This window comes from Medicago truncatula, chromosome 7 (genome assembly GCF_003473485.1).
Source record: "Medicago truncatula cultivar Jemalong A17 chromosome 7, MtrunA17r5.0-ANR, whole genome shotgun sequence".
Classification (NCBI taxonomy): Eukaryota; Viridiplantae; Streptophyta; class Magnoliopsida; order Fabales; family Fabaceae; genus Medicago; species Medicago truncatula.
In genome coordinates, this window is record NC_053048.1 from 38,220,634 (window position 1) to 38,238,805 (window position 18,172).

The 18,172-nt window shown below is 33.0% G+C and overlaps 3 protein-coding genes across 6 annotated transcripts; all 3 read right to left on the reverse strand.

Annotated features, from left to right (window-relative positions):
- Positions 1-3,397: 3,397 nt before the first annotated feature.
- Positions 3,398-8,914, reverse strand: LOC11436745 (uncharacterized). The gene is made up of 11 exons (XM_024769478.2): positions 8,638-8,914; positions 7,627-7,722; positions 6,335-6,419; positions 5,710-5,831; positions 5,571-5,595; positions 5,389-5,472; positions 5,242-5,271; positions 5,038-5,143; positions 4,427-4,491; positions 4,288-4,339; positions 3,398-3,928 (listed from the first exon to the last, which is right to left on the reverse strand). The coding sequence occupies exons 1-9, from the start codon at positions 8,725-8,727 to the stop codon at positions 4,428-4,430; spliced, it is 702 nt and encodes a 233-aa protein (XP_024625246.1). The 5' UTR covers positions 8,728-8,914; the 3' UTR covers positions 3,398-3,928; positions 4,288-4,339; position 4,427.
- A 1,976-nt stretch (positions 8,915-10,890) lies between these two features.
- Positions 10,891-15,024, reverse strand: LOC11442373 (U11/U12 small nuclear ribonucleoprotein 35 kDa protein). Of its 4 annotated transcripts, none has more exons than XM_039828132.1 (9): positions 14,821-15,024; positions 14,640-14,737; positions 14,479-14,530; positions 13,802-13,872; positions 13,398-13,488; positions 13,238-13,313; positions 12,453-12,531; positions 11,914-12,251; positions 10,891-11,877 (listed from the first exon to the last, which is right to left on the reverse strand). In XM_039828132.1, the coding sequence occupies exons 1-9, from the start codon at positions 14,963-14,965 to the stop codon at positions 11,163-11,165; spliced, it is 1,665 nt and encodes a 554-aa protein (XP_039684066.1). In that variant the 5' UTR covers positions 14,966-15,024; the 3' UTR covers positions 10,891-11,162. The 4 variants fall into 4 exon arrangements, with proteins under 4 accessions (XP_039684066.1, XP_039684067.1, XP_039684065.1 ...); XM_039828133.1 differs by having other exon boundaries at positions 10,891-11,316; positions 11,695-12,251; XM_039828131.1 differs by having other exon boundaries at positions 10,891-11,316; positions 11,353-12,251.
- Positions 15,025-16,114: 1,090 nt separating this feature from the next.
- On the reverse strand, positions 16,115-18,172 carry LOC11442374 (pentatricopeptide repeat-containing protein At1g62910). The gene has a single exon (XM_003624291.4). It carries the CDS (start codon positions 17,943-17,945, stop codon positions 16,209-16,211), a length of 1,737 nt encoding a protein of 578 aa, XP_003624339.1. The 5' UTR covers positions 17,946-18,172; the 3' UTR covers positions 16,115-16,208.

The following is an 18,172-nucleotide window of genomic DNA, read 5'->3' on the forward strand; positions in this document are numbered from 1 at the left end:
AAATATTCAGTTCCTTTTCATTGTATTTTAACATTTTCAAAACTAAAAATATTTTAATCATAGACATTATCATATCATTTCATTGTCTTAAAGGAAGCTAAAGAGTGTTAAGACGGTTGTAAGTGATTTGAGGTGGGGGGATAGAGGTTGTTGGAGTGATGAGGTGATCATAGAGATGTAAATGGATATCTACCGATGTGGATAGTGTGATATTTGTGTCCGTTTTGTTGGATAAATATGAAATATGTACATTATCCATGTTTGCAGGTTTATGCATATATCTATGGATAACATTTATAAAAACAAAAGTTCATCACATGCATTTTCTTTTCTTTTTAGCAAAACATAATATTCATGCATTACAATAACAACAAAAACAAAGATCATTGACTCAACAAAAACATAAATAAAGTTCCTTATATTTAATAAAAATAAAAAGTTCTTTGATTTAACAAAAGTATAAATAAAGTTCATCATATTCAACAAAAACAAAACTTCTTGCTTCAACAATCCCGACTACTTTCACTTTCTTTTAAATAAGAGTTTTAAAAAATTAAAATCACAATTGTAAAAGAAAAAAAATATATTATCTTGTTTTCTTCAGAAAAAAAATACAAAGTAAAAATCAAATAAAATATTATAAATTTATAATCACCACTATTCCATCCACCTTGAGCATGTTGCTTTAAAATATAAGTTTCATAAAGCTACTAATTAATTAAGATTCGGTGGAGAACAGATAGTGTTTGCATTTTATGTGTTAGAAGGATCTCTCTATTTTACTAAATTCTATCCATGGATTCAATGTGACTGCCAAAAATGATGTTATTGTTAGTGCGTTGACATTCTTCTGATACTCAAAAACGTGCCATTTTCTCATAAAAACATCATATTGCATATCAACGTCGACTTTGGAAATGCATGCGACTCTTTCCATGCAGAATAAGTTATCCATCCAAAGCGCCACATACACATATATTCTACTACCAATCTTGCCATATAATTGAATCAACTATACATATTGACTTTAATCCCACTTAAAAAAAATTCTCATATAGTCATATTATATTACTTCCTCCGTCCCTAATTATAAGACCCTTTTGAGAATTTTTTTTGTCCCTTTTTATAAGACCCCTTTGTTATTTCCAACTACATTAATTATTTCTTTACATACATGCCCCTATTTATTATACATCTTTTTCTTCAATCAACAATAAATAACATGTTGAAAACATAAACTAACCTTCTTTCTTAAAGGATAAAATTGTAAAAACAATAGTGATTACAAACAACTTTAATACAGACATCCACTATCTTAATTCCCGTGATTTTGGCAAAAGGGTCTTATATATAGGGACGGAGGGAGTATTATATAGTAATTGACTTTAATCCCATTGAAAAACAAAATTTAAAACCAAAATCGATGAAATTTTATGTTATTGTGATTTGGTTTTTTCTTGGTTGTCTATGAAAAACTGTGGTAAATTTACCCATTGAAAATTAGCCACATTAGTAAATATGCAAGTAGAGTAAAAACTAGCTTGTGGATACAACTTATATATTTACTCAAATGGTTAATTATTCTTGATTATTGAGTAAATTACCTATAACTCTTCAAAGACAACATAGACTTCACTTTATAACTTCTTTTTTTGTCAAAATTTTATAACTTTTTAAATTACACATCCATAATATTATCGTCCCTTTTATAGATTATGTAAGGTAAGGTCAAACCATAAAAAAAAGTGGGATAAATAGGTCAACCCACTTTTTTTATGGGAAATAGGTCAACCGGCATATCCAACCTATTTTGGCAACAATTCGTCAAAGACATTGTAGACTTCACCTACAATTCTTTGATGACAACATGGATTTCATCTTATAACTTTTTAAATTACGTGTCCACAATTCTTGACCTTTTTAAGGAGTATGTAAGGGAGGTCAAGATGGATTGGAGGGTTAGAAATCTCAACTCATCCCACTAAAAAAAGTGGGCTAAATACGTCAAACCACATATCCAACCTATTTTGACAATAATTCATCAAAGACAACATAGACTTCACCTATTATTCTTCGAAAACAGCATAGACTTCGTCTTTTTAACTTTTAAAATTAAATACCCACAATTCTCGACCCGTTCATAGATTATGTAAGCAAGTAGAGATGGATTGGAGGATTGGAAATCTCAACTCATCTCAAAAAAAAAAAAAAAAACGGAGACTACATCCAACCTATTTTCCAAAAAATCCCTACATAAAAAGCATTCTTAAATGGATGCTACATCCACACATCACTCATTTTTACCTTTTCAGCTGGGGCATTCCGCACTACATTCATTAACTTAACACCTATCCAACTGATAATCTCAATCATTTTAGATCAATAAAATATTAATGTCTCACAAAATTTGTTTGAACATTGAATACTTTATAAGCTCCAAAGCTTAGAGTTAAGCCTAGCCTCTTTTATTTTGGCCAATACTTTTCCACCCTATAAGTTTCTCGTGTGTCCTATTCAAATTTTAAAATCCGAAATATTTCAACGTATTTTTGCCATTCGAATTATATAATCCAAACAACATAAGACATGCGAGAAACTTATAGAGCGAAAAAAGAAGCAGTCTTTTATTTTTGTTTCATAGATAGTAAATGAGATGCAACAAAAAGACTTCTCATAAGATCACCCATTATAGCACTATTTTCCACCAAACACTCTTAGCCAAAGTTCTTATAGGATTTGGTGCATTGTAGATGTTAAGGCTGTTTTATTTTATTTTTTGAGGGAATGTTAAGGCTGTTTTATATTGTTAGATTATATCAGTGTACCTATTAATCAGCTGCCTTCGGTATTTTCTATCTCTAAATCAACAGAGCCAAGTTTCAAGCAAAACTACTTTTGATTAATATTCAATCCTAATCAAGCAACAGTGTCCAAAAAGATTTGGCCCTTTGTATTTATTCCTTCATTATATATACATTCTTACTCTTTCTATATATACAGTGACAAAGATTAGCCGTATCGCAATAAAGTATGGAAGAAAGAAAAAAAAAAGTAAACCCAGACAAAGAGAACCGAATAACTAATGTTGGAGCAAATATGATATGACCAAATATTCGTTTTACCCCTATCTTATAGCAAGGGACAACCATGCATGTGTATAAATATAAGCCTAACTATATATTCCTTTGCTAAAATATGATGAGAAATACATAAACTAAGATTGTTTGAGGAACTTTTCATGTTCCCTCAAAGGCTTCCAGTATTCGGTCATATAATTACTTGAATGCTGGAAGGTTTTGTAGGAACTTGATAGCTTCTTCTATGTGAATATGATTCAATATTCAAAACCATTCTATCAAAATTTATGCATTCATAGAAGAACCTTTTTGGCTATATATTGAGCAAGAAACCTATCAATTTTTCATAAAAATTTAGATTTTATCTATCAGTGTATTGGTCCAGAGACCAACTCTGGCGGCTGTCGTTCTTACGTCTCCGACATATCAATACATCATTGCCTGTCGCTGCAACTTTATGAATATTGCATATTACGATTTAGGACGACTCATCCATCCCTTACCTCTCTCTTTTCTTTCAATAACACTCAAACAAGGTCATAGATTCTCTTCCATTTCCTCCTCACTCTGAAACAAGTCTTGAAGTACTCCGTTGTATTTCACTACGTAAAAGTCAGCATCAATAATCTAATTCATGAGCCTGTTTCATATACAAAAGCAATCATATACTGAGCAACCCAAAATATAGGCTGCAAAGAATGATGATATGGGAGTAACATGGAGAGAGCAAACTCCCAGCAATTGAAAAAAAAATGTATGTCTAAAACAAAAAATCAGTATATGAAGCATCCAAAATAGAACAGAGTCGATATCTTGCCAGCAACAAACAGCTTGGATACCAATTTCTCAATCTGTAAATGTAAATCAGAGAAGATATTAAGAATAAATATTTATTTTGCGTTTTTTTCTTATAAAATTATGGTACTTGTATTCAAATTGTTAATATACTGCAACTATTATGAAATGAATATACCAAAAAACGTCAATTTGTCATCAATAATAACTGGACAGTTAAATGCTCTTAGTAAAAGATTAATATGAACATTGTAAAAGAGAAAATTGAGCTCTCGGATTTCATGTAAGAAATTTGATTATTGGAGAAGGCGATTATGATGAGATGTAAAATGAGCTTTGATTCAGTATTGAAATTTTCCAGTGTGCATAATGTGATAATATTTAGATTTAGATAGGAGAAAAAGGAAGCACTCACTTTTCAGACTACAAATGTCAACGCCTTTACATTCTTTAAACTGAATGGTTATCTGTGATCAATCAAGACATTTTCAACCCAAGTGGTTATGGAAAGATTTGTATAAAAATAATGTAATAGAAATTGTATATTTAGTTACCTCATGATAATATGACCAGTCCAAGGTACAAAGATGCGCAAAGAAATGCGAACGATATCATTCCCCTGAAAGTGGAATACATTATAGAAAGGAATGTCAATGATAAATAGTTAAAAACAAAAATAGTGCATGCTAACTATCTCACTTTTCCCCCCTATTGTTATACTATTACTGTTATCGTATTTTCTTTCGTGTCCAATGTTGCACACGACAAGCATCATTAATTACCTCCTTTTTCCTTCTTAATTATCCACTGTCCTGTTTATTTTGTGAATTCGCTTCCTGTAAACCCTCTCTTCCCATCAAATAAGAAAGTGGATAATTCGTAAGAACAAAATTAGCAATTAATGATGCCTACAGTAATTTTGCAGGGGTTAGAAAAACTGTACTATTATAACAATCTCAATAATCTATTTTTGTAAAGAAATTTCAAAATTTTCAGTAAACAACAGGGTGACAAAATTAAAACGAGCATAAAAAATAGTGGGCTTTATTTATTATAGGATAACTTGTATTAAAAAAATTTCAAATTTCAATCCTATAAAACCGGTAACTGTTGGCCCAAAAGGACTTTTCTGTATTGAAGTATGATTCGATAAGGAAAAACTCACCAAATAACTCCCCACCCAAAACCATTACAAGGGCAAGGGCAGACTTCTGCAAACTTCTCAGCATCACTAGAGTTGACTCTTCTAGATATTAAATCATCGTAAATATCTACATCATACAAAATTCAATCATATGATATAAGTGGTGTCAATAGAGTTGTTATCCAAATTGAAAATGAAACATATAAAAAGTGGTTGAAAGCATACCATAAACTGAAAACAAACTGTTCATAACTCCTGAAAATCAAACCATAATTAGTTATCCATACATTTCAAAGAAATGACACAAATACCAACCAGGGACAGGTTCAAAATATTTGAAGGAAACAACACGTGAAGAGGACAGGAACATACCGATGAAGAGAATGACATAGCGAAGGATATGGACTTTCGTTTTCTCTTGCAGAAGCCAAATCGCAGCAATAAAAATAATAAATCCTGAAATTCATTGATCAAGAAGCATAATGTGAGAAACCATAATGGTATCGTCTTTCCTTTTTGACTTTTTTATTTCAGAAGATTGTAAAATTGCTAACCAATACAGAGTCCCCGGAGTGTCCACTTTTTGGATAAAGGTATGTTAGTGATACATAGAAAAAGGGAGAAAAGTCAGGAACAAATATCTTCAAAAGATTTGATACAAACAATTTCATTTCTGCATGTATAATATCTTACATTTTTAGCAACAAAGAGCACAATAACCAGAGCAGCAAGAAAGCAACCAGCAGCAATCCTTGCAGTAAGAATATTTGTAGAAGCAAGAATCAAAGCCATTCCCCAAAATGATGAACCAAGATCTAGAAAAAAACCAATCAGAGAAATGGTAAATACAATTGAAAAGTGCTCTTATCAAACTCAAATCATATGCTTGCTTTTAAGGTTATTCAAGGTTTATAGCATTGACATATATATAAACCTCGTTATTGGCGGGAACTTAGGATGTACGCAATTTGACATCAAAAGACTTATGCATAAAGCCTTGTTTCAAAATTGGCTTCAAGAGATTTAGGCTCTATTTGGTAAAAAGTATCGGATAAGTTAGCAGATAACGGATAAGCTGATAGATTGAATTTTAAGTGTTTGGTAAAATTAACGGGTGAATTGATAAATATAAATATAATGAGATAAACAGTTATTTTTAATTAATACTCAAATCTTACAATTAAGATAATGAGGATAAAAATGAGAGAAATATGATATATTATGAGCTCTAACACTACTTGAAGTGGCATTTGAAAAAATGTTAGTCTAACTTAAAGTTAATATGTCAACTGAAAACTATGGGAGAAAAGTGCATTACATCCCGCAGGCAAGATCAACCAATATACGCCACCACGCGTCTGTGTTACCCCTCCCTCGTTTGCATGAACCTGAATTCCCTCCACCTATTGGCATCAAACTAACAATGATTCAGCATGCATAGGAAAGAAATAAGGACAAAAAAACTTACAGCAGAATCAAACATATGAAACTTTTCAGTTTTAATAAAATAAGGCTGATGAGGCCCGCCCAGCAGCAGAAAACCACATAATGCTAACACGTACCAGAATGTATTGGTAAGAATATATTACACAACTTCACTTTATTGCCATTAAAAATAACTTCACTTAATTGAAACATGCATCACTGATGCATTTGGAATTCAGGATTCAGAAGTATTGGCTTGATATGAATAAGTTATTCAACATCTTGACTTACAACAACTAAAATAACAAAACTTTTCCTTAAATCTATGAATCCATAATTTGTAAGCTGGATAGTGAAATTGATATTTCTGTAATTACCACAAATAAATTAAAAATACAGAGATTATTTTTAAGACACAAGATTCTTGCATTTTTACAAGGCATAGTTCCTAACAGTACGAAGGCAAGACAATCTTAAAAGAACTTGTAGTACTGTCATGGAATAAAAACGGGTTTCTTTTGTGTTTTTTCCCCTTTATGTGTTCATATAATTCATTTTGATCTCAAGGAACAACATTAAGAAAATCAGAAATGTGCTCTCCTGTCCCTAGTTGTCAAATCAAAACTTCCAATAGCTTCAAAAGAGCATAAGTCATTACATCCAAGAATACTTCTATAACCCCTGCCTTTCAAAGTTTGCGTCTTGCTTGACACAAATGTATAGCAGACAATCACTAAGATCATTAAGGCAAAACCCTGGTACTCTCCATCATAAGAAACTCGTCGGTTAGCTAACTTTACAACCTTAAATCAGACCATGCCCTGCTTATAATTATTAGTTCGGGAAGTAAAAATCCGTCACCCATGTATAAAACGCAACAAAATAAAATAGATCAATAGACGAGCTTTGAAAGCTTTTTCCATTCTTACTAAGTTGCTAGTGAACAATGGTTGGTTACATATTTGCTTATAAATAACAGCAATAAGAGCCATTTTGGTCCAAGAAATTCTGAGTTTTTGAAATCTGATTTTGAAAGCCATTACATGTATATATATCAGTATATTCGTGTTCTTCAGGGCATAGAATACTAGATAAAACTTGTAACGTTGTAGAGAAAAAAAATCATCAAAAGTTGTCAACTTGTATTCAGCAAATAGCATTAACCTCCTACATTTACAGTTTTACCTTGCCACAAGTGAGCAAACAGGCGATTGCATGACTCGCTTCGTGAAGAAACACAGTGATGAGCTTAAAAGGTGTAAGCAGAAAAGTCCTCCATAGCTGTAATGACCACAACAAAGTATTAGCATAACAAGATCAGTTGTTACAGCCACTGAGAAACATGACATTGTACCCAAAAACAAAAAACCTACATGACATAAATATCTAAGGTTATTAAGTCTAGATAAATATCTGCAACCTCACTGTTTTAACAACAATCCAAATTCAATGTAGCATATAAACGTATAATATATAATATAATAAAGACTAAGGACCTTGTTTTGAAAAATTCAATTGTCAAATGTGAAGTCAACCCAGTTGTTGAGTTCACACATCCAGGTAGTATTTAGTATTTATTCTGATTAGGTCACCCAATTGATCTATCTACCAAACTTTGATCCAGTCACAACTAATCTGAGATTTAATTCATACAATAATGAAAATTAATTCATAAACCTCTAACTCTAAGCTATTCAATCGCGTGGCACTCTCATGACTGCACACATTCACGCAATTATTGACTGCATGACTATCTGATCAAGATTGACTGCATGACTATCTGATCAAGACGAGACGGTCCAATCTCAAACAAATTTTAATTTTCTTCAAAAACTAAAATTACCAAGTTTAAGATCTGGACCGTCTGATCTTGACCAAACAGCCATGCAATCACTGACTGCACGAATGCGTGCAGTCAATGACTGCATAGAATCTCGGTCCTTGATTCTAATTGCAAATGAGCAATCAAAATTCACAGCAAACCAAAAAAATAACATAGCAACATCAATTTTGACAGTCCAAATTCATAAGCTATTTTCTACTATCATGAAGTTATAAATGAAATAAAAATAAAGTAAAGCATTATAACAGCATAAAATACACCCATCAATTATAAAATCAACAATTAAAGTAACATATAAACTAAATTCTCAACAATTAAGAAAAATGGGTTTAGAGAGAGAGAGAGGGTGGTACCAAGAGGATGACAACGGTGTAGACACCAACAAAAGCAATGAAGAGTTTCTGGTCGTGATCACAACAGTTCTTAAGCTCCCAGTTTGGCATTGTTACTCTCACTTAAACTGAACAAACAAATTCAACCTTTGAAGAACAAATGAAGAATGATGTTTTTTTTTTTGTGTGTTGGTTAAATAAAAGGGAGCGGTTTTTTTGGTTTAGGGTGGGTGGAAAAGGTGAGAGAAAGTTGTAAGAAAAGAAAGAAAAATAAAATTGGTAATAAGAAAAGGAAAATATATTTTGTTTCTGCAACTAGATCCAGTCAAAAAATTTCTTATACTGTATGGATTGGGTAAGGCTTTGTCATCAACGCGTAGTAATAAAGTCAAATCAAACTAGCCAATCAACATGTTTTTCAGTTCCACAAGTATCGATAAAAAGTTAAGAATTTCACACAAAATTAATTGGATGAGAAATGAAATTTGTACAACCATTTATAATACTCCCTCCGTCCCAAATTGTATGTCGCTTTGGAAAAAAAATTTGTCCCAAATTATAAGTCGCTTTACAATACCAATGAAATATTAATGTTACTTTTCCTATTATATCCTTAACTATTAATTACTCCCTCTTCTTTCAATTATTTCATTTATCTTTTCCATACCATTTATTAAGGATAATTTTGTAAAACAACTCATAATTTCTCTTCCCCACACAATATTAATTACATTTCTTAATACGTGTGAAATGACCAAAACGTCATACAATTTGGGACGGAGGGAGTAACTTTTAGACAATTTTAAATCTTATTACTCCCTCCGTCCCTTAATAAATGACCTAGTTGACAATATACATTATTGACTTGACATACTTTGACCATACTTTTCTACTAATTTACAAAGATAAATAATATCATGTAAGATGTTGTTGGATTCGTCTCGATGAATATTTTTAAAATATTAAATTTTTATAATTTTTTTTAGTATAGAATTGAAGATATCAAAGATAAAACATATGCATTGGTACGTGTGTCAGAGTCAACTAGGTCACTTATTTAGGGACGGAGGGAGTAGTACGCATGAGAGTCACAAATGATATTTAATTAAACTAGTCAAATCAAACTAGCCAAATAATTTATGAGCCAGCCAGAGCCACAAATGACGAATCTTTCAGTTTAATCATAAATTTTAACTTTAAATTCAACTATGGTGTTAAAAATATTCGTCATTTATGGCTCTAACTGGCTCAAGGATTAGGTTATGGAGTTGTATATAAAGGATATTCCGTTCACACTAATAAAAGTTATGAAAAGATTTATGTTGATTGAATCGGACAAATGTATTTTGATTAAAAAAATGATATTTTGAGACATTAAATTTGATAATGGCGTAGTTTCAATATATGGTTAGAATGAATATAACAGTATGCATTAGTTTTTTAACCATTTAAGAAACACAATTAATCACAATTTTAAATATCATTAAGTTTTTGCCTATTGAAAGAAAAAGAAAAAACAATATAAAGAGAGTGTCGTTTATAGATTGAATACATTTTTGAGAGTTTTTACATATTGAAAGTTGAAAGGAAAAAAATTCTCAAAGTAGGAAAAATCTCCTGTATATTTATCGATAATTTTTTAGACAACCATAATTTTACAAACATAAAAGGTATTGGCACAAAAACCAAAATAAAAGAGAGAGAAAGTAAAAGCATAATGTAAGTATGAGATAGAAAGTTGTCACAAAAATTGTAAAAAAATTATTATACAAATATCATTTCTCATTTTTTTAACCACATTTATCTTTTACATTAAAAATAAATTATCAATGCTTATTTCTTTAAACATAAGTTTTTTTAATAAATTGTATTAACCTATCAAAATTGTGTCTTATCTTTAAAAATTCTCTATATGCACATATCCATGTCGTATCACACTCATTTTCATAACTTCATTGATAATCTATCCTATGGTCCAAAGTTTACGCCGATTTGGCAAATTGGTCTGACATTTTTTTTCTTCTAACGCTTTTATTCGTCTTTCCTTTCATCCCCTTTACTATTATAAGAAATGATATTTGTACATCAACTTGTGATAACTTTTAGACAACTCTTGTGCTCATGTAATGTTCTTATTCTCTTTTTTCTTTTTTCTCTTTCTATTGTTTTTAACCAATAAGAAAAGAGAAAATGAAAGTTATCACAAAAGTTGTCATCAAACGATTGTACAAATATCATTAATCTACTTTTCATCTAGTGAAAATAATGTAAAAATAGAAAAGAAACAAAAATGATTATGCTTTGCATAATATAGCTCAAGGAACCTGACAATTCAAAATATGGTTACAGTATACTGCTGCCTATGACTTGTCTAACTACAACACAGATGTTTGGTATAAAGATCAGGTGCTCTTCATATAAAACCGCACTCAAATATAAAAACAAAAACCTATGCATAAACTTGCATGCATCGTCATCATGTTCAACTTGAAATCTTTCGGATGGTCAGAAAGGTACAATAGAGGAGTGATAATGTGTTGTAGACCTTAGTCCTCATCAGGAGAATACCGACTAAATTTTTCCCACCTACGAGAGGATTCGTCTCTTTCTTTTCTTTTACGTGAATGTTTATCTGATTTGGTTGAACTCCTATTACTATGTTCTCTCTCAGTTGAGCTCCGGTCTTGGTAACGATCACTCCTCTCTGAAGAGCACTTGACACGGTAATGGTCACTCCTCTCTGAAGGGCTCTTGTCATGGTCATAATCACGATCAGCCTTCTCAGCTGAGCTCCTCTTCTTATAACGATCACTCCTCTCTGAAGTGCTCTTGTCATGGAAACGGTCACTTCTCTCTGAAGAGCTCCTGTCATGGTAACGATCATGATCAGCCTTCTCAACTGAGCTCCTCTCCTGGTAACGACCACTCCTCTCTGAGGAGCTCCTGTCATGGTAACGGTCACTCCTCTCTGAAGAGCTCCTATCATGGTAACGGTTATGATCAGCCTTCTCAGCTGAGCTCCTCTTATGGTAACGGTCACTCCTCTCTGAAGAGCACTTGACACGGTAACGGTCACTCCTCTCTGAAGGGCTCTTGTCATGGTCATAATCACGATCAGCCTTCTCAGCTGAGCTCCTCTTCTCATAACAATCACTCCTCTCTGAAGTGCTCTTGTCATGGTAACGGTCACTTCTCTCTGAAGAGCTCCTGTCATGGTAACGATCATGATCAGCCTTCTCAACTGAGCTCCTCTCCTGGTAACTATCACTCCTCTCTGAGGAGCTCCTGTCATGGTAACGGTCACTCCTCTCTGAAGAGCTCCTGTCATGGTAACGGTTATGATCAGCCTTCTCAGCTGAGCTCCTCTTATGGTAACGGTCACTCCTCTCTGAAGAGCTCCTGTCATGGTAACGGTCACGATCAGTCCTCTTCAACGAGCTCCGGTCATGGTAATGATCACTCCTCTCCGAAGAACTCCTTCCACGTGAGTAGTCTCCTCGGTGACTTGAACTTATTTTGTAGTGCTCTTCCTCCATCTTAGACTTTTTTGTCATGTTCCTTTCACTAGAACCTCTTCTATCAGAGTCTTCATCCTTGTCTGAGAGGTTGGTGTCTCTTCTAGGAGGGGATGGAACCTGTACAATGTATGAAAAAATTTAAATAAAAAAATTACAAGAAAATTGTAAATTCAAATATCATGGTCTAAACACATGCCATTACCAACCGCTAACAATGTTAGACCATATACAAAATCATATATTGTATTGTTATCTTAAATATTCAATCTGGAACTAAAAAAAATGCCTGCTTAATGTCAAAAGGAAAAATAACAATACCTGAAAACGTGACATGTAACTTCCCTCAGGTGGAGGTGGGATACCAAGCTTCTTCAACTCCTCATAAGGAATTGGTTTCCTGGTTAAATAGTAGAGAAAATACATAATCAACAAAACTGTAACACTCTGTAAGTCCATGACTCACAAGTCAAATGGAGATATGGCATTTATTGCAAAGGCGACAATAAAAAAACTAGTTTTAACCCTTTTTCACAGAGTTTAAAGGGTATACGCTGTCAAGGTAAAACTGTTTTCACTGACATTCAATGAGAGACTAGACTACCATTCTTCAATGTCAACAATCAATTTCAAAATAACCATACATGAGTGGAGTGATGTGGCCGTGGATTGTAAAACATGTAAAACTGTTTTTACATTGATAATGCATATCCTTTAAATCCTTTCACAAAACCTCTTCAATAAAGAATTATAATACGAATAAGTTTTTACAGTTCTTAAATTCATAGCTTCCACCATATTGAGACATCAAATCATCCTAGGGCACTGTAACCTTCAATACACTTATTGTAGTTATATAAGCCATTTTTTTCATCAGTTCCTCCATTTCAATATCCACTCATCTTATCATTCTTCCCTTTTACATTTCAGTCACTATTGACCAATTCATTAAAGATCAACTAGGCAAAAATGAGTATTCATTTCAAATTTACCACACTAGAGGGCATCAGAAGTCTTTAAAAATTAGGCTATCGGATAAATAATAAATAAGGGAAGCTATAGAAATAGGGGGTAATATAGTTGCATATGAGACAAAGGAAACATACAAGGGTGCACGAAATGGTTTTTCCCTTCCACCAAAACGAAGTTGTCCTGATTCCTTATTACCACTAAGACCACCACCTGCAATAGAAAACAGAAACTAATCAGGTGACTCAGGCTGAATGGTTATAATTGTAACATCAAGAATGAGTCACTTCAACTAACCTAATCTTCTAGGAATCCATCCAGGCATCAGCTGCTGTCTATTATAATCAACTATGATTTCACAATCATCAACAATCAAATGGTGAGCATCCTACAAACAATAAAGTTCGATAAATATTAGCAACATTACCATTTCATTAAAAAGACATGTATTACAAGCCAACATGAATTAATTTGCCTGTGGCTGTAAATTCATTTGGATTTTGTCAAAAGTGAAGTTGCGGCTGTAAATTCATTTCGATTTTGTCAAAAGTGAAGTATTTGAATGATATAGATGATTGGTGTCTTCAAGTAGAATTGTGTGTTAGCATAAAGGCTTGTTGGTGTTTTAAAATTTCATGTAATTAAGCTTGATTCTTTTATTTAAGATAAAAATTAAACAAAGTTGAAACAAATTGCATCACCATATATGCTCGCCGCATCTCTCTTTCAGTTTCGAATTCAACAAAAGCATAACCACGAGAAGCTCCAGTCACTACAAATAAATAAATCAAACATAAAAAATTGAATCCCATAGCTTCATAAAAACACATATCATTCATAATAACAAACACGCAAAATTTCCAAGCCATTAGCACTTGGCAGATGTTTAACACAAAAACATAGGTATACAGTATGTTGTATTGATAGCAGGAGTGATATATCAGTTGGAAAATAAACACTTGCAAAGAAGATGTCAATAAGGATCCTTTTTCAGTTCATGGATGAACCATTTAATTCTCATACTACATGTACACATTTACAGGCAACATATTATTTCTCTAGCAGGGAAAACAAATTATACGATAGAAACAATAAATAATTCCTAGGAGAAGTACATATTTCATAGTTCTCAAAATGGCTTAAAGATAAGAGATGAAGAAGAGAACATATTCTTCAATGAAATGTTATTTTTCAAAAACACAATCAAGTTCAGAGAATCATGCAAGCACTCAATTGTATCGATCCGCAAGTTCAACCATTAAATGTTTAGCAAAAACACACTGTTTGAAGATGTATAATAGTAAGGGGGGAAATAACTGACAAAATCTGAAATAATAGACTGTTAAAAAATTAAGATAGACCAAAGAAATTTATTTACCAATGTCCCTCACCAAGCGCAAGTTCTTCACCTGACCAAACTCACTCATAACCTGAAAAGATAAAACCCACACATCACAAAAATCAAGATACTAAAGAACATAATGAAGCAAAAAAAGAAGTGGTGAGCATAGCTTAGTTGGTACGGACAATTCATACTACCTTTCGGAGAGTTTCTTCAGTGGTGAGTCGAGAAAGACGACCCACAAAAAGGGTACAATAAGGGTCGCCAGTGGCCTTAGGATCACCAAATGGGTCATCTACAAAATTAAATTTTAGAAATTAAAAATGGATGAAAATTGAAAGAAAAAAAATGGAGAATAGAATAGAATATAATACTGACAGAGGCCAATAGAGGAACAAAGTTGAGCACGAAAAATGGCATTATCGTGAGGAACAATATCGGTGCCATCAATGCTTCCAGCTTGAATGGGATGATAAGCATTCGAATAGAAAACAGAGTTCAAGTTTCTCGACCTTGCATTCATTGTTAGGTTTCTGGTCTAACTTGAATTTGGCCTTTTTGTGTTGGTAAAAGTTTCTACCCAAAAGTTGTTTTATACTTAACGACGATAAATCTGAATACCACCAAACATATTTAAATCATAAATAGTCTCGTCATTGAATACCACAAAATTTTTGTATGATAAAAAAATCTTTTAAACTATCTTATAATTTTAATCCAATACACCCACTAAGATTTGAGATTCGATTGTTATAAGTTTGTTTTAAGATTTCAAATTATCAGAAATTTATGCACTTTATAATATTTAATATTATTTGAGTAGAATACTTTGATTTTAATATAACACCATTCTTATTTTTATGTAGCCGTTCCTTCGGCGTGGTTTGTTTGAGGATTTGTTGGGTGCGGCTCTCCTCCGCTTCGTTCTAGGATCCCATGTAGTGTTTCTGCTAAGTTGGAATCTCGTTCTGTTTCCCTCTTTCTTGTCTTTTGACACGGCGTTCTTCCTCGCTTGGTTTTTCTTTATTGTGTATATTTGTCTTGTATTTTATTTTTCGTTTTTATCTTACTCTGATTTTACAAGCGTATTTCAAAGTGGGAAATAGTCTACCTTCGTTTTACTGGTCACGGAAGTAAACGTCTCGACGTATTATCGTTCGCAGTCTCAGATCGAAGATTTTCTATCTACATCAAAATCTCAATTCCGACAACTTTACTATACATTTCCGTGTATTTCCCATAAATCATTTTTTATGTCAAAAATCAATGTCATTTTTCTAACAAAGGATAAAATACATTTTTTCCTTTTAAAATTTATTATTTACTTACTTTGTTCAAAAAAAAATATTACTATTTACAAAGGATAAAGGACTTGAATAATCAAGTGGATTGGATGTTATTTAATATATGTTATTCCTTCCATCCAGTTTCATTAAAAAATTCATCATATCTACACCTCCAAATTGTCAAACAAGTAACTATGAGAATAGTGTCTTTGCCTGAGTTAATAATGTTTAGGGTGATCCAATCTCAATAGTAGCTCCATATCTATCACAAGAGCTTTGTGACTCTCACATAATTAGTGTTGAGTCTATGTCTAGATATATTAAAGATATTCAAATAGTCTAACAGAAATGGAATTTGCCACAAATTAAAACTGAGACAAGAAGGCTGAGGAAATCATCATGTTAAATATTATAGAAAAAATGTCAACCATAAAACTCAAAATTGTTACAACAAAAAATGAATTTGTATTCCATAATTAGTTAACTTCTGTTAATCTCCTGAGGCTCCTGAACTCTACGAGTCTTTTCCAGTAAGTCGTGTGCTATTTCTAACTTGCCACACTTTTGAAACTCATGCTCAAATGTGTCTCTAGCATAAGCTGATAAACGAACACCCTTTTCGAGCATTGCTTTTACTTTCTCGTACGCATCACCTAGTTGACCTTCCTTACACAACTTCAACAACTTCTGATTCTCCAATTTTCTTTCCAATTTATGACACAAATCCAACTGATCATGTTCTCTCAAAAGACTATCTACCAAATTGTAAGTATGAAAATGTGGAATCCATCCTAAGCCTAACATTTCCATCAACAATTCATAAGCGACTTTCCAATTCTTACACGCACATTGAGCATGGATCAGGGCAATGTAAGTTATACTATCCGGAAAGCATCTATTCTTGTTCATGATTTCAAACACACCATTAGCATTGTCTAAATCTCCCAATTTACACAACATGGATATAACAGAATTGTAAACAACTAACTTAGGCTTTAAGCCGATCTCCAACATTCTCCCAAACAATTTACCGGCTTCCTCTACTCTACGATGATCACACAATGCCTTGATGACAATTGAGTATCCCTCTTGAACGCAAGTTAGTTTCTTTTCCTCAACAATCCTCAACACTTTAACAGCTTCTTCGGTATTACCTAAGCGACAAAGCTCTGACATAAGCCTAAACACAACAAAAGTACTGGGCAACAAACCAGAATTTACAACTGCGGAAAACACTTCAACAGCTGGCTGAATTGCAGCCCTATTTCCTCCCATGTTAGGAACTAAAATGCTATACGGTCTACGAGTCTTCGTCACTTTTACTTTCTCAACGGACCCTTCTTTTGCACTCATCAAACAAAGATCCCCGATAAGAACATTCATAGCAGAACGAGTTGGATGCACACCAACCCTATCCATTTTTCGAAAAATCTCAAGAGCTGCCTCAAATCTACCCAGTCTACACAAACCAACAATCATATTACTACAAGAATAAGTATCAGGAGATTCAATCTTATCGAAAATCGATAGTGCAAGCTCAATCATCTCTTCCGACGACTGTTTCTTACACAACACATAAAGTACATTGTTACAAACAAGATTATCAGGTTTACACCCAAACACACTTTCCATTTCATCAAACAATGACAACACTTCATTTATCCTCCCTTCTCTACCCAAAAACCTAATACAAATCGACAACGCCTTACTCGAAACTTGACCCTTATGAGCAACAATTGTCATCAACAAACACTTAATATCATCAAAAAGTTTCCTTCTACCAAAGAAATCAACCATGTACTCAATCACAGAGTCATCAAATTGAAAATCCATTTTTGTCCCTGCCCATGAGAAAAATTTCAATGTTTTGGTTCTACCCAAGTGATTGTAACTCATCAAGACACGAAGTACAAGGTCAGAGGTTAACTCTGCTTTGTAACAATCCAAAACATTGTCAATGGCAGTGTCTGTGTCAGTGGGGCAAGAAACAAGGTCGGTTAGCAATGTGTAAAGGGTTGTTTTGGGTGAAAGGTTCGAAATTGAAGGTTTTGAGGAAGTGGGTCGAGGTGATTTTGAAGAAGGGGATTTAGGGTTTATGAGATTAGGGTTTGTTTTGTTCTTTTTGGAAGATGAAGAATAATAAAGATGAAGAAGAGAGGAAAGAGAAGGTTTGAAAACATGGGAAAAAACAGCATTTTTTGTTCTACAAAGAATCATTCGAATTTTCCGAAGACAACCTGCGATTCCTTGTCGTGTCTCTGTTCGATTCTTTTCTTAGGAAACTGGAGAAGGTTGAATTTTGTTTTGTTTTTCTTTTGTTTGGGTTAAGAGAAAAACGGTGAAAATGAATTATGGAAAGGAGAATTTGAGAGGTTTTCATTGTTTGGACTTGATGAGAAATAATGAAAGTGGGGAAGGAATGAGAAGGAAGAGAAAGGAAAAAG

Coding starts and splice junctions, on each gene's coding strand:
- LOC11442373 (XM_003624290.4), bottom strand. CDS start 14,965: ATGAATGCAAGGTCGAGAAACTTGAACTCTGTTTTCTATTCGAATGCT. Junction 13,873..14,478: donor GCGCTTGGTGAGGGACATTG/GTAAATAAATTT, acceptor ATTTATTTGTAG/TGACTGGAGCTTCTCGTGGT. Junction 12,252..12,452: donor GTTACATGTCACGTTTTCAG/GTATTGTTATTT, acceptor TACATTGTACAG/GTTCCATCCCCTCCTAGAAG.
- LOC11436745 (XM_024769478.2), bottom strand. CDS start 8,727: ATGCCAAACTGGGAGCTTAAGAACTGTTGTGATCACGACCAGAAACTC. Junction 7,723..8,637: donor ACACCGTTGTCATCCTCTTG/GTACCACCCTCT, acceptor TGGTCATTACAG/CTATGGAGGACTTTTCTGCT. Junction 4,492..5,037: donor TTTGGGTGGGGAGTTATTTG/GTGAGTTTTTCC, acceptor TTCCACTTTCAG/GGGAATGATATCGTTCGCAT.
- LOC11442374 (XM_003624291.4), bottom strand. CDS start 17,945: ATGATTCTTTGTAGAACAAAAAATGCTGTTTTTTCCCATGTTTTCAAA.